The sequence below is a fragment of the Mesoplodon mirus genome, assembly GCF_964341445.2.
Source record: "Mesoplodon mirus genome assembly, chromosome: 5".
Classification (NCBI taxonomy): domain Eukaryota; kingdom Metazoa; phylum Chordata; class Mammalia; order Artiodactyla; family Ziphiidae; genus Mesoplodon; species Mesoplodon mirus.
Genome location: NC_138980.1, coordinates 79,469,523 through 79,491,446, shown reverse-complemented (window position 1 = coordinate 79,491,446; position 21,924 = coordinate 79,469,523). Strand labels below are relative to the sequence as shown.

The 21,924-nt window shown below is 39.5% G+C and overlaps 1 protein-coding gene across 1 annotated transcript in view; it reads right to left on the bottom strand.

Annotated features, from left to right (window-relative positions):
* Positions 1-591: 591 nt before the first annotated feature.
* The window catches only part of ALDH7A1 (aldehyde dehydrogenase 7 family member A1), a 37,829-nt gene continuing 16,496 nt past the window's right edge, over positions 592-21,924 (bottom strand). The window contains exons 8-18 of the mRNA XM_082623112.1: positions 21,437-21,514; positions 19,166-19,263; positions 16,439-16,480; positions 14,408-14,502; positions 12,355-12,439; positions 11,118-11,224; positions 8,838-8,954; positions 7,650-7,747; positions 6,961-7,034; positions 3,781-3,856; positions 592-2,160 (exon numbers count right to left, since the gene is read on the bottom strand). Of these exons, the coding sequence (XP_082479238.1) occupies positions 2,106-2,160; positions 3,781-3,856; positions 6,961-7,034; positions 7,650-7,747; positions 8,838-8,954; positions 11,118-11,224; positions 12,355-12,439; positions 14,408-14,502; positions 16,439-16,480; positions 19,166-19,263; positions 21,437-21,514 (925 nt within the window). The 3' untranslated portion in view covers positions 592-2,105. The remainder of the gene's footprint in view (positions 2,161-3,780; positions 3,857-6,960; positions 7,035-7,649; positions 7,748-8,837; positions 8,955-11,117; positions 11,225-12,354; positions 12,440-14,407; positions 14,503-16,438; positions 16,481-19,165; positions 19,264-21,436; positions 21,515-21,924) is intronic.

The following is a 21,924-nucleotide window of genomic DNA, read 5'->3' as shown; positions in this document are numbered from 1 at the left end:
CTCCTCATTGGAGAGAATAAATACCTGATTGAAGAGAAATTATAAATGTAAAAATTGAAAAAACACCAACACAGCTCATGTTTCGAAATACTTTTTTAAAAGTAATATGCTTGGAAGAAACAGGATATAAAAAAGTATTTCAATAGAAATTAATCTCGATTTCACAAAATGAAAATAGCCTATTACTACATGGTTTCTAAAAACGTTTTAAATAGTGCTTTACTATTTTCTTCAGACATTATTATAGACAGTAAAGACAGGGCTACAATACCTAACATTGTGACTTACAAAGAAAAAACACAGCAAGGTTTTTTTTAAATGCCCAAACTGCATAATTTTCTTAAGCAATTGCTTGTATTAATCTTGTATTGATACACATATACTTTTTATCTATTTTGTACTTCAACACATGGAAGGAAACTTGGCTTTCAGCACAATCCTTTCATGAGATATTTAAAGAGTCCCTAGTTGAATAACGGGAAGCTCACAAGTGTGCAGTTTGTGTGTGCTGGGGAGAGAGGTGGTGGAAAGGGGATTAGAAAACGTATGATTCCAAGCACCTGATTCTCTGACATCATTTTTTTTGTTGGTTTGAATTTTTAATCAAAGTTATACATTCTCTTGATTTAGAGTCAAATAGCTCTACAAGACTTGTTATGGAAGATAATCCCTCCTGTCTCCATGCCCCACCCCCCATTTGCCCTCTCCTGAAGCAATGATATTTTCAGAATTTAGCTCCCTATCTTTTATAAGCCTATGTTTCTATTTCTTGCTTCTGTAATTTTAGGCATTATTGATTTTCCACTACAGAACATAAACTGCCTGCCTCTCTGACCTACCTTCAAACCCTGAACTTTTCCTGCCAACATGCTCTCAGAAGGCCTATCATCCATGTTTGGCTTAATATTCAAGGTTGACAGTAGCATACCTGGGTGAACACTAGTCCCAGCTGGGCCATGGAACATGTTATACCTTTCCTTCCCTGATAAATTTATAATTGCCTGGTTTTTTCATTTGCTTGCTTCTCTGCCATAACTCAACCCCAAATTCTTTGCCAGTTGTCTAAATCTCTCCATATATCTTGACACATCAGGTCATCTACAGATGTCATCTTCTTGCAAGGCTTCTGTCCCAGTCCAGTCTGGCAGGAGTCGACGGGGTGGTGGCTGCTACGGGGGAGTGAAGGCTGCCAGGAAGACAGAACTGCAGGAGCCAGCGTGAGCTCGACAAGGCCCTGGGCTGAATCACTCTAGTAGCTCCCGGACAGCTTCTCAAGAGAAGGAAGTGGACTCCCAGGAAAGAAAAAGTGAACTATGCTGAGTCCACTGCGAACACATGCTGCTACACACTTGGTTATTCTGAGAACAAACCTAAGGGCAACTAAAGAAGCCTAACAGCTAAAGAAGATGGTCTGAGGTTGCATAAGAAATCCAGATGTGCTCTGCATAGAATTCTACACAGTCTTCTGCAGGTGCAGGTTCTAGGTAGGGCAGGAGCAAAATCTCCATCCGCCCCCCAAATTTCTTCTGTGGTGACACAAGCCATCCTGAGCAAGAGAAGCTGTGATAATGATGAATGCCCTCAGACATCTTAAACAGCAAGTCGTTCCACAGGGATACTGTGCTATGGTCCTCCATAAACAAGGGACACTCCCTTCAATCACACCCTTTCCAACACCTGCTGAGGAGGGTGACATGAATCAATACTTGCTACCGATTTCTTTACTTGCTCAGGAGACGTTCCTGCACCTCCTGACAAGACTTCTATTTTCTTCCCTATTATGTTCTGTACTTTTCAAATTCCTACCATGGCATGCACTATATTTTTCTAAATTATAAAAATAATGCTAAAGCTTAAAAAAATCAGTAACTACTATTAACATAAAAATCCATCTAATCTATCTTTTATTACTTAAGGTTATGACATGAAAATTTTTATTTTTAAAAAAAGTCTCTTGACTTAGGCTTCAGAAGCATAAGGGATTAACCACTGTCAAATTCAAAATGATCCATTTATTCAAGGCAAATAGTAATTTTCTTCATCTTCTTCAGAAGAAAGAGATGCAACAATGCCTGAAACACTTGAAATGTCAGCTGAAAGCAACTTTACTGGAACTTGATTCCTTGGGCCAGAGGCAGGTCCTTACTGTAGTTGATGGTACTAAGGCAGGGGCGGGGAAAAAAATGAACAAAATTAAATGGATAGTATACACGTAATAGAGGAAATTTTATGCCATTAAAAAAATGTGTCGGATCTGCATATATTAACAAGGTCAAATATTCAAGTTATAAGCTAATGAAGAAAAAAATTAGGATACAAGACAACGTTAGTATAGATCCAGTTTTATAAAAGAAAAAAATGAGAAACACAAAATTCTGGAAAGACACACAGCATATGTGTTAGTAATGGTTTCAGGGCACAAGAATAAGGGGATTATAACTTCATCTTCTTTATGTCTCTCAATAACTTGTACTGAATTAGGAGGAAAAATACAGATATTCCCATTTTGATAGAAATAAAATAAAACTATAATAATTTGGAAAATAAAAGATTCCCTCTTAGTCAGCCATCTGGCTTTTCTCCTGAGAGGAAGTGTCTCCATCAGATGGGTTCCAAAAAGGCTGCAGCTACATGCTTGGTCCCCTAGATCTCAAGTACAAGAAAAGTAAAAGGAACATAACTGACTTCAACAAATGGGAATCAGGCAAAGAGCATGCATGTGTCTGAGAGTAAACAAGCCATAGCCAAAGCAACTCAGGAACTCCTGATATATACTTGAAATTTGCTAAGAGTAGATCTTAAGCTCGCTCGCGCTCTCTCTCTCTCTCTCTCTCACACTCACACACACACACACACACACACACACACACACACTGTTGTGAGGTAAAGGATGTGCTAACTTGATTGTGGGAATCTTTTCACAATGTATGTGTATGTCAAATCATCATGTTGCACACTTTAAATATATTACGATTTTATTTGTCAATTATACCTCAATAAAGCTGGAGGGGAAAAAAAATTCCTAACAGACATGCAGTTGCTGAGGAGACAATGAGCGAAGGTGTAGGAAATCCCCCTCCCCGAGAGGTTCCAGAGCCAGTGAGAAGCAGTAAATGAGACAGACGGTGTCCTGGGTTCCTTACCCTGTGCTCTTTCTACAACCTAACACAACATGGGCCTGACCCCACACACTATTTTACTGCTCTTGGATAAACTGATTTCTACCCAAGAGGGAGGGAAAACAGAAAATAAAAAGCAGCTCCTAGCCAGAACGTCCCAGCAACAGCTTCCCTTGCCAGCTACCCTTGTGCTGGATGAACGTGCTAATTCACTTTCAAAGCTTGTGCTAACTACTCCCAGAGCTGTATCCCCCAGCTCATTAGCCAGGGCCGCAGCCTGCCTGCCCACCTGCCCACCTCCATGTCCTACTGCCCTGGCAGCCTGCAGGGGTGGTAACTGTACCCAAGGAAAAAAACTGAAAGGACAGCCTCTTCAACTTTCTCCTGCTGGTTGACCCCAAGTGTCCTGCTCCTGTGCTGTCTCTAGACAGAAACCACTACCGAGATGGTTTCACAGTCAGGCGCTGGGCACTAGCTGAAGCTGGACAGATGGGTAGGAAAATAATAGCACCAAAGAGATGCTCTGGGAGGGGAGAGCTGTGGAATGTTACAAACATAAAATCAAGAGAAACTGCACGAACACAGAGCAGACAGTAGGAGACTGTAGAAGCACATTCCAGAGGCTGTAAAGCCAAACCATTTTCCCAAAGCCTTTTCTTACCAAGTAGATCTTCTCATGTACTGTTTCCAGGCATCACTACCAGACTCCCTGCCACCGCCAGTGTGCTTCTCTCCTCCTAGAGAAATACACAAGCAGCTCATGAATCTTGCGCAGTGCCTCTGTGTGGGCTCCTACTCAGGATCACAGAAAAGAAGACACCAGGAGACCAGAGCTACCTGACCAGTTACCTTATGGGTAGCCAGAGTATCCCCTCTGCAAACAAATAAGTAAAAGACAGAGACCAAACCAAATGGGAAAAAGGGAACTAAGTTGGAAAATAAAGTAAAAGGAATTAACCAGAAAAACAGAAATGTCAGGAAGCACCTTAAAAAAAACCTTACCATTAGACCAAGGTGTTAAGAGTGGAAACCTCTAAATAGTGGAAATGTAATTTTATTTTCCCATTTATGCTTATCTGTATATAATTTTCTACAGTATACATAAACTATTTTATAATAAAAATTTTTTAATGCCATATTATTTTTAAAGGTTACAAAAAGATAATGATTCCATAAAACAAGAAAAGGGTACTGTTTAAAAGCGTGCCATCAAAGCAAACTTAGTATCATTTTTAGTAAGAGCAGGAGAAAAAAACAATAGAAGTGTTAGAAGAAAAGTTTGAGGAAATCTCCCCAAAAGACTAACGAGATGGAAAATAAGAGGGGAAAAAATAACACAATTAGATAATTCCTCAAGAGATAACATTCAAATAATAGGAGTTCTAGAAATTAAAATACAGAAAAATCAAAGGGAAAAAATTGTCAAAGAAACACTATCAAAACAAAATAAAACTATCAAAAACTTCCCAGAACTAAAAACTGTGAGTCCCAATGCTAATAAGGCCGATTACTGGCCCATTGACTGTCCAACAAAAATGTTTACCAAGACCTCCATTGAGGCATATTACTGAAGAATTTCAGAACATCAGACATAAATAACAGACCCCCAATTTTTTGAAATGGGGGAAAAAAAGACCAGAAATCAAAGTGGATTGGGCTTTTCAACCACAGTAATGGAAACCAGAAGATAAGTTATAGCTTCCAAAGGCTGAGAAAAACTTACAATCTGTGCAAAAAAGACATAGCAGGTCTGCTTACAATGTTGCTGGCATCTGGAAACTTGTAGGCTAAACAGTTCCCTACACTGTCTCACTGAGCAAACGATGTGGTTTATGTTAAATACCTGCTTTCCTTCAGGGAGTCTGGAATTTGGGTGCTTAGGCAGAGGTTGCCTGTGTGACCGACCCCCAATAAAAGCCTTGGGTACTGAGTCTCTATGCTTTGCTGGTAGACAATGTTTCACATATGTTGTCACAATCCGATGCAGGAAGAATTAAGCACATCTTCTGTGACTACACTGGGAGAAGACTTAGGAGCCAGACACTTAGTATCTGGTTTCCTCTAGACCTCACCCTGTGCAATAATGTCTCACAGGAAAAGAGAGGGAGGGTTTAAGAAAGTTAATCTATGATAACAAAGGGTCAGTACATAATGTCTAAAGTTGTGAAAGAGCAGTTAAAGCACATTACTTAGAAAAACTGAAGTAAATTCAAAAGTCAATTTCCTTTTTCCTTCAGTAAGAATCTCAAAGTAGCTGCCTCCGGGAAAGGAGGAGGAAAAGCAAAGTATGGGGCAGAACTGCTCTTTCCATTATGAGACTTTTAAAAACTTTAGAAATTAACTGTAAAGGCTGAAATAAAAGAGTCAATTGGAGAGAGAAGGCATGGGCTGGAAACAGGGATTGAGGGCCTACAGAAGGAACAGACACTCACTTAATAGTGGAGCACAGAGATAAACGGCTAAACTGCAATCAGGAACGTTTATCAATGTCTGTACGCTGAATAGTAATTGCCCTCTGCTTTAAAATGTATAGAAGAATGCTTCAAAAAAAAAAAAGAATGCTTCTAATTATTTAAATTTTACAGGTATTAATATATGTTTGTTTTACCTCTCTCTCTGTGTGTATATATATATAAATAATGCAATCTGTTTTTACTATATTTTGGATAATTTTTAATAAGTTAATACATGATTGTTGGGAAGGCCTTTAAAAAAAAAAAAAAAAAACTTTTACTATTAGTGCTAAGTTTAAGCATCAAGAGCCCCAGGCTCATTAAGAGAAAAGAGGAGCTGGGCCCAATGAAAAGAAACAACTCAATATTTTATCTAAGATAAAAGATAATGTAGGGCCTCCCTGGTGGCGCAGTGGTTGAGAGTCCGCCTGCCGATGCAGGGGATACGGGTTCGTGCCCCGGTCTGGGAGGATCCCATATGCCGCGGAGCGGCTGGGCCCGTGAGCCATGGCCGCTGGGCCTGCGCATCCGGAGCCTGTGCTCCGCAACGGGAGAGGCCACAGCAGTGAGAGGCCTGCGTACCGCAAAAAGAAATTAAAAAAAAAAAAAAAAAAAAAAGATAATGTATAATATTTACTATGCCCACTTTGCAAATAAAAACCAGAATTTTTCATGTGAAATTTTCTGGCTTTAGAGCAGAGGTTCTTAATCTTTTTGGGGTCTTCAAGCATCTCCCAAGAAAACAGATGCCATTTCAGGGGTTCACATAATTCAGGTGAAAGGCCCCTGTTCTAACATGAGGCTGCATCTGAGAATAAAATGTAGGACCTTGGACAATAACTCTGAATATAGAGCATAAGCTCTCTCGAGCATGTCAGACCAGATAAGATTATTATTTCAGTGTCTTGGTCAAACTTTTCTGAAAGACTAGTGCTTTTTCTTTGCCACCTGTTATGGACTAAATTGTGTTCCCCTGCCCCAATTTCATAGGTTGAAGCCCCAACCTCCAATTCCTTAGAGCGTGGCTGGCTGTATTTGGCAACAGGACCCTTAAGGAGGTAATTAAGGTTAAATGAAGACATAAAGGTGGGGTTTTAAGCCAATAGGACTAATGTCCTTATAAGAAGATAAAGAGACACCAGGGATATACATGCACAGAGAACAGGCCATGAGAGGACACAGGAGGAAGACAGCCATCTACAAGCCAGAAGAGAGGCCTCAGGAAAAAGCAAACCTGCCAACACCTTGATCTTGGACTTCCAGCCTCCAGAAATGTGAGAAAACACATTTCTATTGTTTGAGCCACCCAGTCTGGTATTTTGTTATGGCAGTCCCGGCAGACTAATAAACTGCCCAACATGAAAAAGGAGAAAGGATTCTCTACATACCAAATGCACCTCCAATCTCAGCCCCACTCGTTGGAATGTTGATGTTTACAATGCCACAGTCTGATCCTTTTGGGCTGTGTGTGAAAAGGGAGGCAAAAGGAAAGCAAAATATGTGAAAGTAAAAAAAAAAACAAACAAAAAAAACCACACACACACACACAAAACAAATATACAGAAATGAATAAATAATCCAGACAAAACCTCTAAGACTCTCAATGCTAAACAAAAAAATAATAAAAATAAATAAGGGACTTCCCTGGTGGCGCAGTGGTTAAGAATCCGCCTGCCAATGCAGGGGACATGGGTTCGATCCCTGATCCAGGAAGATCCCACATGCCACGGAGCAACTAAGCCCATGCGCCACAACTACTGAGCCTGTGCTCTAGAGCCCGCGAGCCACAACTACTGAGCCCACGTGCGCCTAGAGCCCATGCTCCGCAACAAGAGAAGCCACCGCAATGAGAAGCCCATGCACCACAACTGCTATGAAGGGTAGCCCCTGTGTGCTGCAACCAGAGAAAGCCCGCGTGCAGCAACGAAGACCCAACGCAGCCAAAATTTTAAAATATAAATAAATAAATTTATTTAAAAAAATATTTTCACCTATGATGGTTTCATTTTCTTTTTTTATCGTCCAATCACCACACAAATCAGACTTACATAAGTTTTCAAAATAGACAAAGTTATACCCAAGCCAGCGAAAGATTCTGCCCAAATCCTTGGTAAAGATGCTACTTGAAAGTCCCTGTTTTACTTCATTATTCCATGCAAAGACCTCGTCTTCATTCTAAAAGGACAGACATTGGAAGCTGTTAGATGATACACACTGTTCTGGTCTAAACTGACTAATAGTAAACTCATTTCGTGAAATTTACCAGTATAATTTTAGTGCACAAAAGGAAACTAAGGAGTCAACATCTTCCTAATTCTGTTTATCTTGTACAGTGCTTTGTGGGATTTTCCCCTTACCTGAACTTTGAGGAAAACATGAGTACATTGTTCCATTCAAGCCACTACGTATAAGAGCCGTTATTTACTGAGCTCTTACTATGTGCAACACACTGACCTAGGCACTGAGCATGCATTTATACATTTAATCCTCACCCAATGACACAGGCTCTGTATTATCCCTAATGTACAGATTAGGCAAGAGAGGCTAAATGATTTGCTCAGGAACTCACAGTCAAACACACAGACACAAGACAAAACATGAAATTACACTCTGTAGTCACATTATGTGAAACAATCATAGACAACTTAAAGCAAGATTTTAATTAATGCAATCATATAATTGCAACAAGGTGTAAGTCTCATCATCCTTTAACTGTTAATCATGGCACAGCCAAGCCTTGATTCAATCTCTAGACATCTGCTGGCATGGTAGAGCCTGTCACGTGCTGGGAAGGAGACCCTCTAGTTACCTTTATCTGTTAAACCCTCCACAGCCTGTCCTCTGATACAAGTTGTAATTGTATGTCTACAAATTGCCCGTGTATCTTCTCATTTTGTCCACTGATACTTAGCACTCAGACTATCAAACTACCTGGTCTCTTTTGTGCAGAAGCTGACTTCATAGTCCACACAGCTCAACTGTATCAACACAGCTGATACAGGTGATGAGGGCCACATTCTCCATAAATTTCAATGTTGGCCCTCTACTTGTCTTAATTCCCCTGGCAGCTAGCTTATGCTCTACTGTTTAAAGTGTTCATCTCATCATAGTTTGTCCTTAACCTTCAAATCTTTACTAATCGGAGTGACTTTCTAAAACCTCCCTAAAGGCTGACTGAAATTTAATATGCCTTTATTTTCTCCTAGTCTTCTCATTTGTTTCAACGTTGAACTAGAGAAGAGAGAGAAGGAATCTATTTTTTTACCTTGAATTTAAAGACATAAAGAATTGGGGCAAAAGTCTCTGTGTGTACAATGGATGCGTTGTGGTCAAGGCCTGTCACAATTGTCGGTTCTACATAATTTCCAGGGCGATCCATAACCTGCAGTAGAGAAAGGAAATAAAAACAAGAGCATTTTGTTTTCTGGTTCTTGGAGTCAGAGGATACCATCTTTGTTTATAATTTTGAAAAAAAAATAATAAACACCATTTATAAGTGAATTATTTCTCCAAAATAACTTCCCACCATGAATGAAAATTTTCTCTGCCTCTTATTGGTTCTAACTTAGTTGGTCAGAAAAGAAATAGAATAAAGGAGTCAAGGATAGAGAGCTGTGTCATGCATCATGAGCAAGTTACAGTGAAAAAACGCTGTTACAGGTGGTTATTTTTAACTTCACATAATTTTAAAAGTGGTAATCTATACCTGTTCTGTTACAAACTGTATTGTGCCCATACCCACACCCCCAAATTCTTATGTTGAAGCCTTAAACCCACCCCACTCCCATTATGAATAAATTTGGAGACAGGACCTTTAAGGAGGTAAAGTTAAATGAGGTCATGTGGGTGAGGCCCTAATCAGATAGAAATAATTCCTCATAAGAAGAGGAAGAGACACCAGGGACCTCCTCTCTCCAGGCAGGGAGGAAAGGCCATGTGAGGACATGGAGAGAAGGTGGCCGTCTGCAAGCCAGGGACAGAGGCCTCACCAGGAAGGATCAACCCGGCCAGCACCTTGATTTGGGACTCAGCTTCCAGAACTGTGAGACAAATTTGTTGTTTAAGCCACCCAGTCTGTGATATTTTGCTATGGCAGCCCTAGCAAACTAACACATTAATAACACAGAAATCAAAAGCTCTAAAAGGGTATACTATAGACACTCTCCTAACTAACCTCCACATAACCAAATTACTAGTTCATCTCCACTTCTATAAAATATTCTGATGCCTGCAGCAAGCTGTTTGGCTGGTGGTCAGCTCTCCAAGGTGACTGTGTAATTCTGCTCTCACCCTCTGAGCTGTACGTTTACCAAGAGTCATCTGTATTTACTCCCAACCCTGTATGTGGCAGCTGTATTTGTTATTACAATACCATATTGCATTATGTAACTTAAGTAAATATTACACAAAGGGGAAAAAAGAGCTACTTCTAAAAATTAAGTTAAAATGCTTAAAAAAACTCAAGGTAAGTAACAAAAAGTACAAATACACATACACATCTCTATCCAACGAGATGTGGGTATGTCAACGTTGAGAAACTAGGGAGAAGGATTCTGCTTCTCAGAGAGCTTTGCAAGAGACTCAGTTTTCAGTGATTTTTAAAGAAGCGAAAATAAATTGTAGATAATAAATTATATATATAGCTTATTCAAGGATGAAGACAAATTCCTATCATACACGAAGAAAACGCCTTGAATCTACATCTCAAGAATCAAACAAATATAGTATGAAATGAAATTCATATTTTATGGCAAGACAAGAAAAATTTAAACATCAAAAACTTTCTCTGCCCTATGGTCTCCTCTCTCCCCTCAACTGGGCACTGTGTATCTGTATCATGCACCAACCAAACCTCCCCATCGGCAGAAATACCTGCTCAACCATAAACAGCAACATTCTCCTAGCACTACCAAGACAACTCCTTAAAAGGTAACATTCCTTATCTTGTAAGGGGCCATGATGACACTTAGATCTAGATTGTGTAAACTGTCAAAGATACGTCATTCAATGTACAGTCCTCTGTCCAAAAAACTTATATAAATGTCTTGACTTCTAACAGGTAGAACGGTTCTCGGAGCTTTCTGAGGTGCTGTTCCCAGGTTATAATCCTTGATTTGGCTCAAATAAAAATTTCCATTTCTTTATTAAATCAACTAATTTTTCATCGATAATAGTAATATGTGTTAAAAATGCTTTTGGTATGTATTTTTTTTGATTCCCTGCCTTAAATGACTTAATAATCACTACTAAACGCGGATTTTCAATTGCACTAAATACAGTCTTCCGTACCGTGAAAAAGAGGTCTCCCTTCCATACAAATTCCCAGGGACTCAATTCAAAGGCAACCCTGGCTCTGAGCTGTGTCTTTCCAGAAATGTTCCATTCATGTTACATTGTCATTCTTTAAAATATGTATTTCCCCGTTATAAAGGGGATGGAGAAAAGAAAAGTGGCAGTCAGGCACCCTTTATCAATTTACCCAGAGCCCTGCTTGTGCGAAAGGAAAAGAAAGAACCTGTCACTCCTGATCTCAAGTTGTCATTACCTTGCCACCATAGACCACGGTGCCACCTTCTTTCTTTGCTTCCTCCACTGCTCCAAGAAACATGCTCACTGCCTGTTTGGTGTGGAGTGGCCCATAGAGAACATTAGCTGGAAAGAAAAAGGAATGCTCTTCATTTCACCCTAACTGGCATCATTTTATAATTAAACAGCTTTCCCAATGAACAGACCAATCCCTTCATATATTCCCTCAGTTTAGAGCAGGAGTCAGCAACCTTTCTCTGCAAAGAGCCGGACAGTAACTATTTAATGCTTTGCATGACATATGGTCTCTGCCACGACTACTCAATTCCGCCAATGTAGTGCAAAAGCAACCACAGAAGATATGCAAAAAAGAAGGTATGGTTGGGTCCTCATAAGCTTTCTATACAGAAACATGGAGGTCCAAATCTAGGGAAAGAGCTATCAATTCATCAGAGTACTGCAGTACAAATATAGGCTCTGCTTATTTATTACAGGGTGATCATTCTCTAAGAACTTCACAGAACCAGCAGTCGGTGAACAATTTAAGGGGAAGAGGCTGATGCTCCCTCTGTATGGCTGCCAGAAACCAGAGCATTAAAGGTGACCGTGGGACAGAGTAAGAAGGAAGATATAAGTAGGAGGTGGGAAGGGCTGGGCAAAGAGCAGTTCCAGCAGGGCAGAGCCTGGAATGTCCAGAGCACTGAAAGAAGGTTGGAGAAGCTGGAGCTCAGGGAGCAACAGGGCAAATGGCGCACAGCTGGTCCAGAAGGCGGGCAGGGACGCAGCCAAGGTCAGATCACGAAAGACTGTGAGCTTGCAAAAAGGTCTCAAAAGGCATCCAAGTTTTAGTCAAACAGCAGTGAGTGTTTTTAGCAAGAGAGTGAATTATTTAATTACATTTTTTAAAATTACTTTGGTTATGGTGGAAGGCAGAAGTGGAAGCAGAAAAGTCAGGCAGGTGACTCTTGTAACCTTGCATGAGGGAGGATGGTGGTATCTGGGAGGAGGGAAGTGAAGAGGGAAAAGCTTCTCAAACTCATCCCATCTCAATACCATCTCCCAAGCTCACCCACCAGCCCACGTCAAGCACTGAGATCCTAACCTAGGAGCAGATTTGTCACCCCAAATGCAAAATAAACTGCTTTGTATTCCCTCAGGCCTCTCAGGAAAGGGAAAAAAATAAAAGTAGAAAATCACAAACTCTTATAACACCATCTGGCAAAAAGGAACATCTTTGGAATCAACCAGATACTCACAGTCCCATGGGTTCCCAACACGGATCTGTGCATAGGCCTTTTTAAGTCTATTAACAACTTCATCATGAATGCTTTCATGTAAAAACTAAATGAAAAAAGAAACATTCAATGGATTAGTACATATAAATGGACTATTAAATAGCACAAATAAATGTATGAAATTGTTAAAAATGCACAATTTTTATTTTTTTCCCCAGCCTTTTTTTTTTGGCCGTGGTGCACAGCTTGTAGGTCTTAGTTCCCCAACCAGGGATTGAACCCGCATCCTCAGCAGTGAAAGTGCGGAGTCCTAACCACTGGACCACCAGGGAATTCCCTCAATTTTTCTTAACAGTACTGATTTATACACTTGACCCTTGAACAACATGGGTTTGAACTGCACGGGTCCACCTGTATAAGAATATTTTTCGAGAGTAAATGCTACAGGACTACATGGTTCCCAATTGGTTGGATCTGCAGATTTGGAAGAACCATGGATACAGAGGGCGAACAATAAATCACAGAGAGGTCCATAGTACTGGAATGGATTTTTCTGTATACCACTACAGTTCCTACAAAAATTGATTTGGGTTATGACTAACAGTATCCTCCAATATTTGACACTAAATATAAAGCATGGCTATGTATATTTGCTCCACGACACAAAGGAAAAATAAAGGTTGACCAAATAAAGAAATGCTTGACTTTAATGTTATTTCATAGTTTACCATGTAATTAAGATTATAATCTTTTGGAGTACCCCTGTTTCCTTCTTAGCCTTAAGGTAATAAATGTTTAAGGTGAACAAATTCAATAAATTATAAATACTTTACAAACATCATAGTTTAGATATTCTATCGTAGTAGGCAGACAAGGTACTTTATTAACTGGTATAAGATGATGCCTTTAGAAAGTGCAGGCTCTGGGTTTCTGCCTGTTAAATCCACAGAGCAACATTTAAATAAACAAATAAATAGAAAAAAAAGAAAGTGCAGTAAGAGAACACTAGAACTATCCCTGTAAACAAGCAAGTTCATACTGCAGTTCATACCACATCAACTGAGTAATATAAAAACAAAGGAAAGATATTCATTCATTGTAAAATACAGGAAAAAGTGAATATGAAAAGTTATGGCAAAAGTAAAGACTTAATTTCCCTATATTTTTAATCTATTCTAATTAATTTAGATTATGTCAACCTTATAAAGAATTTGTTCATACTCATTGTGGGTAAGAGGAAAAACCCAAAGCCAATTCCTCCATAACTCAATTGTAAACTGTTTGTTTTTTAAATTACAGGAGGAAAACTCAACAATAATAATTTTTAAAAAGGAAATTGTAGCCAAATTTTCTACCTAATCAAAATTTGTTTGGCCCAGTTTTTCAATAGCATGAGTCATGAAAATTAAGGTTGTACCTCATACAAAAACATTTTAAAATCCAGCTCAAATCTAAGTGTGGAGATTAAACTTCCCAAACCCCGAACACTGAAGCGAAACCACTCTCCTCACATGCACTTAATATTAATGTGTCCTATATATATGCATGCAGACTTATACACTTATATAGAGAGAACACACATATATTTACTTTCCAATAAACTACGTCACATCAAGTCAAATCTAAGACTTGATCTATAAGCCAAAAATTTTTAATTTCTAAAAATATTTTACTACTTAAAATGTTTTTACAAGACAGCTAAGACTGTCTACCTTTTAGCAAACAGTTGTGAATTTTTCAAATGTTTATCTTGTTTTATTCTCTAAGTGACATGGGACTTTGTCCACATTGTTCTAGGTGTAGGATTGAAAGCAGGTCTCATCACCCACGTCCAACTCCAGTCAATGAGGACTGGACCATGTTCAGCTTGGGGAGGGAAGGCAGAGTCCCTCACTGACCAGCAGCATCTGCCAGGAGCACAGAACAGAGCAGCAGGGCCACATGTTTGCCAACCACATCCAGGGAATACACGTTTCTAGCAGTGTATCTACGACACCTCCTTAACAGTACAATGTGTTGAAAAGCAGCACTGGAAGAGGAGGACACTCTCATGTGCCCATGCAGACACACTCACCAGGCGCCTCGCAGTGGTACACCTCTGGCCGGCTGTCCCCACGGCTGCAAAGAGAGCTGAGGGAACGACTAAGCTGAGGTCCGAATCCTCAAAAGCTTAGGGAAGCAGAAACACACCCATCAGTGTCGTGAGGTAGGCAGACAAGGTACTTTACTAACTGGTATAAGATGAAAGCGCAGTGAGAGAACGCCAGAACTATCCTTGTAAAATAAGCAAGTTCATACTGCAGAGGCAACTTTTCTCCCAAAGAAAATGATATGAGAATAGAGCAATGAGCTCCCCCTCCTCTGACCTCTTCATCTTTCACCTCTCTGAAGTTTCTGATGCTGACTGAGCCTTCTCTGCACCTTCATGTGGTCTCTTCTCTAAGAGCACCACCGTCTTTGTCAGTTTTACTTGCCTTCAGTCTCAACCGCACCACCCATTTAAATGGCAGCTTCCCTGGGCCCAAAGAGAAGTCAGTGGGATCCTTCTGATTTATTACCGCCATCAAACCAAGCTCTCCAACAACCTCTGCACCCTCATCTGCATCAGTCCATTCCCTAAAATGCCTCTTGTTCTCCCCGTTACAGAAGCTTTTTCAAATGTCTCAAACCCCTCCAGCCCTTTAGTCCTGCTCCAGATGACTTCACCCTTTACTTCGAGGAAAATCTCAAAGTGATCACACACAAGGCCCTTTCCTGCTTCCTCTGAATCTCTGAAGAGATCAGTGCAAAATCACTTTCAGATTGCTCTCTACTTTTGTCTATTCCTTCCTCCTCCTCTTCTGCCCTCCGAAGAAAAAACTAGCATAGTTTTTACAAGGTTACCCTTCCATCGATCCATTGCATTACTTATAATTCCTTCCTTTCTATCCCTTCCATAAACTTACAGTCCCAATTCCCTCTTACATCTTCAATTTTCCCCTGTCCAGTCTAAGAGCATTCTCAGACTAGCATGATGGTTAAGAAGGTGGATTACACAACCAAACAGACCAAAGTTCTTATCCATCACCACCACTTTTTCATTGTGTTATTTTAACCTTTTAAGCCTCAGTTTCCTCATCCATAAAATGGGATAATATTATCTGGGGTACTAATGGACGATAGTAAGGAGTTTTAGGAAGAGAGCTATGCTCTGGGGTCTGATTGCCAGGATACAAATGCTGGCTCTGTCACTTCAGGCACATAATCATTTTAAGCCTCAGGGTGTAACCTTCAAATGAGATTAATAAAGGTATCTGCCTCATGGGGTTACTTTGGGGATTAAATGACATATTGCATATGAAAAAACTGAGCACAGTGCCTGACACATACCCACTGATCAATAAACGCTAACTATATTTTCTAATCAACACTCTCACGAAATCAGAAGTTCATCCACAACAAACCCTTCACCATATAATTTTTATATTTCTGGTGTACCCCACAAACACATAAGCATTTAAACATGATAATGATGGCAATATACAATTAGCAAGTTTTTACCATAAAATTCATGATTTTATGAAGTCTCAACCAACTGATGTTCATTACATTATCCAGAAGTTAGGCTGGTAGACTATTTCCTTTTGTGTCAAACAAGTGAAAAAGAGAATTAAATAATCTCCAAGGCTATAGGTAAATGATAAAATGCCTTAAGGAAGTGTTCCTTCCCAATGTAAAAGCACTCAATACTCCACTGAAGACAAACTAATGTTTTTGGAAACAGCAGGTCACATAGAGTTACTTACTCATTTATTCTAGAGAAACATGTGGCCAGTTTTCAAAAAACAGAAGGAAAACAAGAAACAATGACACATTAGAAACTCTCATACACAGATTCTAAGCCCCAGGTAGCATTTTCCGAACATGAACACCTTTCCCTCCTAGTTATCTCTGCCTTCAAACCATGTGTCCTGTCTCACAAGGAAAGTTCCTAAGCATGGGAATTAGATCTTAGACACACACACAACATAAAAGGGATGAGTTCTTACACAAGTTCTATACATTCAGGATGGCTACTGAAGATATTCTAAACAGAAATCACGCAAAGAAGAAAAGACAGCCTTACCTATAATTGCATTGTTTCCTCCAAGTTCTAATAAACTTCTCCCTTTAAAATATATAAACACAAATTAATTCTTATTTCATTGTTTAATGCACACAGCTACACGGCCTCAAATCATAGCCTATCCCAATTGTTTTATTCTCTGATTTAAAACATCGCATGAACATAAATAAACTGTAACTCAATTTAAAAAATTTTTCAAGGGAAAAAAAAAGCATGAGCATCGCATCAATGTCTAGTTTCCTGATTTTAATAATTGTATCATGGTTATATGATAGAATATCCTTGTTCTTAGGAAATACACAAAACACATTTAGTGGTAAAGGAATACAATGTCTTCAATTTTCTCAAAAGGTTCAAAAATATGCTCTCACAATATATATGTGTGTGTGTGTGTGTGTGCTGCTAGAGAGAAAGTGATTTTAAAAATGGTACAATTGGTAAAACTCATTAAAGGGTATATGGGAATTCCTTGAGTTAGTCTTGGAATTTCTCTAAGTTTAAAATTATATCCCCCAAAACTCCAAACAGTTAGTATAAAATGGTGCAGTCACTTTGGAAAATTGTATGACAATTTCCCAAGAATATAGTATTACCATAAGATCTGACAATTCCATCTGTACCTTCCATATCCTTCCAATTCTCTATGTGCTCCCTAACCATGTTCAAAACCACCAACCCCCTCCAGGAAAAGCACCTACAACTTAAGACAGGCAGATGCATCATTTAAAAATTGTAATCCTACTAATGGTACTACTTATAAGAGAACTACAAACTACAGCTTTGAGTTAAAAGGAGGCGTAGGGAGGAGGACAGTATCTGCTAGTGGGAGAAGCAGGATTAACGATCTTAAGCACCACTGCACATACTTACTGGACATTTGTTTATCTTTGAAGAAATAATCTAATCAAATGCTTGCCCATTTTTTAATTGGGTTGTCTTTTATATTACTGAATTGTAAGAATTCTTTATATATTCTAGACATAAATCCCTTATCAGATAAAGGATTTCTAAATATTTTCTCCCATTCTATAGGTTGTTCTTTTCCCTTTTTTGATGGTGTGCCCTTTTTAAGTTTTTTTTTTTTTTTAATGTGGACCATTTTTAAAGTCTTTATTGACTTTGTTCCAATATTGCTTCTGTTTTATGTTTTGGTTTTTTGGCTGCGACACATGTGGGATCTCAGCTCCCCGACCAGGGATCAAACCCATGCCCCCTGCATTGGAAGGCGAAGTCTCAACTGCTGGACCGCCAGCGAAGTCCTGATCCTTTGAAACAGAAAAGTTTTTAATTCTGATGAAGTCTAATTTATCTATTCTTTCTTCTGTTGCTTCTGCTTTAGGTGTCATATCTAAGAAACCACTGCCTAATCCAAGGTCACAAAGACCTATTCCTATGTTTCCTTCAAGCATTTTATAGTTCTAGCTCTCACCTTTAGGTCTTTGATATATTTTGAATTAATTTTTGTGTATAGGGGTAGGTTGGGGTCCAACTTCATACATATGTTATGGTTATCTAGTTGTCCCTGCACTATTTGTTGAAGACTATTTTCCTCATTGAAATGTCTTGGCACCCTTGACCATAAGTGTAAGCGTGCATTTCTGGGCTCTCAATCTATTCCACTGATTTTTCTATCTTTACGCCAGTATACATAGTCTGGATTACTATACTTCTGTAATAAATTCTAAAATTGGGAAGCGTGAGTCCTCTGACTTTGTTCTTTCCAAGACTGTTTTGGCTATTTGGGGTCCCTTGCATTTCATATGGACTTTAGAATCAGCTTGTCATTTCTACAAAGAAGCCAACTGACATTTTGAAAGGGATTGCATTCAATCTGCAAATCACTTGGACAGTACTGATCTTGGGCAGTAATAATATTAAGTTGTTTCCAAACAGTGAAAACAGGAGGTCTTTACATTTATTTAGGTCTTTTAAAATTTCTTTCAATGATGTTTTGTGGTACTCTGTGTGAAAGACTTATACTTCTTTTGTTAAATTTATTCCTAAGAATTTTATTCTTTCTGATGCTACTGTATATGAAAGTTTTATGAATTTCACTTTCAGATTGCTCATTGTTAATGTATAGAAATACAACTGATTTTTGTATCCTGCAACCTTGCCAACCATGTTTATTAGCTCTAATAGTTTGTAAATTCCTTTTTAAAAGAATGCCCATATAGCAAAATAGCTGACAGATTAACTATTCGAGTCTCATCTTATGCTAGGGTTAGAGTCTAAATCGGCAAAATAGGCAAAAATTAACCATCAATATTATCCTAGAAAACCTCCTTAATGAGCCATAAAGTACAGCATACAAAGCTATGTCTTACAGCCCTTTTCAGTCATATATGCATGAAACAGAAATGAGAGAAAAACAGATGTAAGTCTTCTACACCACATTCACTCTAGGTCCTGTACTCTCACTGGTCCTGTTTAAATGTCAGTTTTCTTTTTTATTTGCCCAATCAGTCTGATAGAAATTGGTAAGTACATTTGATATGATTCTACTATGGTCATTTAGGGAGGGAATGACATCCTTTTCCAAATTATGCTATTAAATCTGCTATCTCCCTAATATTAAGCCACTATTAACTGTACCCTTCCTTTTACTTGGACATTCAAATAAACACAGCTGGTGTCTCCATGGAAAGGGTCAAGGAAAAAAACCCAACCTTTATTTCATATCCATACCTGAGGGAATTAAAGGCTCGATATAAAGCCAACACTTACCAAACCTCTCCTGCACCATAAGAGCCACTTGTTTTCCCACCTGAGTGCTCCCAGTGAAGGACAGCAGGTTCATTCGCTCATCTTTGGCCATGGCTGTGCTGCAAGGGGAACAGACACGGTCACCCGAGCAGAGAAATCCAGCAATGGTGGCACTCGACGGTGCCACGTCAGAAAACTCTGAAACCCCTGTCATGGAAAGACAGTCAGTGAAAGACACAAGGATCTATCCCAAGGGAGCAAGGGAAGGTCTTCATGAAAATGATTTTCACAAGAAGAACCATACAGCAGAACAGACTAACCCGTTCTGGGAGCTCTCCGTAAACAGAAATCACCACAAGGACGTTGTTAAGGAAGACATTCCTTCTTGTACTGATGGGTGACTGGACAATACGACCGTAGCAGTTCCTTGATGAGCATCCCAGTTATTTTGCAGTCTCTTAAAACTGATTCCTTTAAGGACTAAAAGTTTAGGGACTTCCCCGGTGGTCCAGTGGTAAAGAAGCCGCCTTCCAATTCAGTCCCCGGTGGTCCAGTGGTAAAGAAGCCGCCTTCCAATTCAGGGGATGTATGTGGGTTCAATCCCTGGTTGGGGAACTAAGATCCCACATGCCACGGGGCAACTAAGCCCACGTGCCACAACTACTAAGCTCGTGTGCTTCTACAAGAGAGCCCATGTGCCACAACTACAGAGCCCACACGCTACAAATAGAGAGAACACCGCATGCCACTAGAGAGAATCCATGTACTGCGAAGAACAGCCCGCATGCCGCGACGAAGACCCAACGTGGCCAAAAATAAAAAACAAATTTTTTTAAAATATGCAAAAAAAAAAAAAAAAAAAAAAGAAGAAAATTTTAAAGACTGTAGGGAAATATCCTAAGTATCCTTCTTGGAAGCTGACTCAGAAAGAAACTATTTCCAGTTTCTAAGGAATGTAGACCAGACACTACTGATCTGAACCTTCTTGCTCATAGTTCAGTGCTTCAAAGGGCTTGGTGTGGGCCAAGCAAGGCAGCCACAGCATCAGACCAATGCAGGGCTGGAACTGTGTGATCAGACAGTGCATGTGGGCTTCCCAGGTCAGCCCAGCACATGTGAGCACCGACACTCAAGGGAGTTGCTGTGTAAAGCCCTTCTGCACACATTACTGTCATTATCTGAGCTATTCCAAGGCCAACATGAAGGACTGCATGCCCAAAGTACAAGAACAGAGCGGGTCAAAGGATAGACTATTTGTTTTAAATGACAATTTAGATAATACTTCACTATGCACTCTTTATGTGGGAGTTGTATTTTCTAAATAAAATTTCTAAAATTTTCTCACTTATCTAAAAAAGAGGAGTCATGTGTTACACCTTTTTGAGACTGCCCATGAAGTACAATAGTGCGGTCAAAGTGCTGGAGGGGGACTAACACGTTCATCACACCTGTAAGCGTTCTAAGACCTGACTCCTATGAAACGCAATCTAATCAAAGTCAAGGCTGCTAGAACCAGCTTTCACCATGGTTCAGAGACAGTACAGTCCGTTCCAGCTGAAAAGATGCTATGACATTCTGCCAAGTGAAAGCAGCTGGATACAAAGGCCACATGATTCCATTTACCTGAAACACCCCGAAGAGGCGAACCAACAGGCATGAAGTCGATGAGGGGCTGCCAGGGGAAGGGGAGGGGGAAATAACTGCTAATGGGTACCAGGTCCCTTTGGGGGTAACAAAAATGTCTGGAATAAGGTAATGGGGATGGTTGTACAACATTGCGACTATTCTAAAAACCAATGAATTGTACATTTTTAAAGAGAGAACTTTATGGTATGTGAATTACATGACGATTTTTAAAAAACAATAAATTAGAAGCTGTGTCTCCAGGGTTCCCTTCTTTGGTCAGCTGAAGAACCCAGAGAAGAGGCTAGGTCCTTGGTGAGGATTGAGAAACCAGAGCACAATTCCACAGCTTTGCTTTGTAAGTGAGCACGTTGATAAATCAAGCGTTAGGAAGCCATGGGCTGCACAGTGGCACAGCAGGGTGTTATTTTAGGATATAAACACCTTACAATAGTAGCTCTGGGCAATGAAAAAGATAGTTCTCACTCATCCTCCGACAGATGCTACACATTAATGAAGTAAAGTCCAGTGAGATCCGTAATAATGATTCCAAAAAACCACTCTCACCTTCTGAGCTATACTGAGTTTCGAAATTCTAGTAAAGCTGATTCTAGTTGATCAACCCAAGCCCTTCAGCAGAAAGACACTCTGGGCCTATTATTGACCTACCCAATATCCGCTCCACCACAAGTCAAGGAACAAATCGCACCAGGCAGCTTGTTGTCCTCCAGAACCTTGGCTATTATCCTAGGGGAAAAAAAGCAATTACTAAGGAAGGGAGTGATTTAATTTCTTACCATTTTTTGAAAAATAACAATAAATTCCAACTATGTGACTACTTTCTTTTTTCAACTTTCTCTCCCATCCCTCAAATATCCAGGCCTAGATTTCTCCTCACATACTACAGATGAGGTTTTCAAACACTTAAAAAGCAGGACTCTTTTTTTTTTCCTAAAAGAAACTTAAGGAGACATGCGAAATAAACAAAACCCCTAAAGCACTGGTCAGGAAGTTCAAGTAATCACTGTTCTCAAGTATTTTCTGCCAAACTATGAAGACATATCTGGTTCAAGATGGTAGACTGATTGCAGTGCTTTTTTTTTTCTTTTTTGGCTTCTCACCACAAATCCACTAAAATGATGTTAAAGAAATAAAAA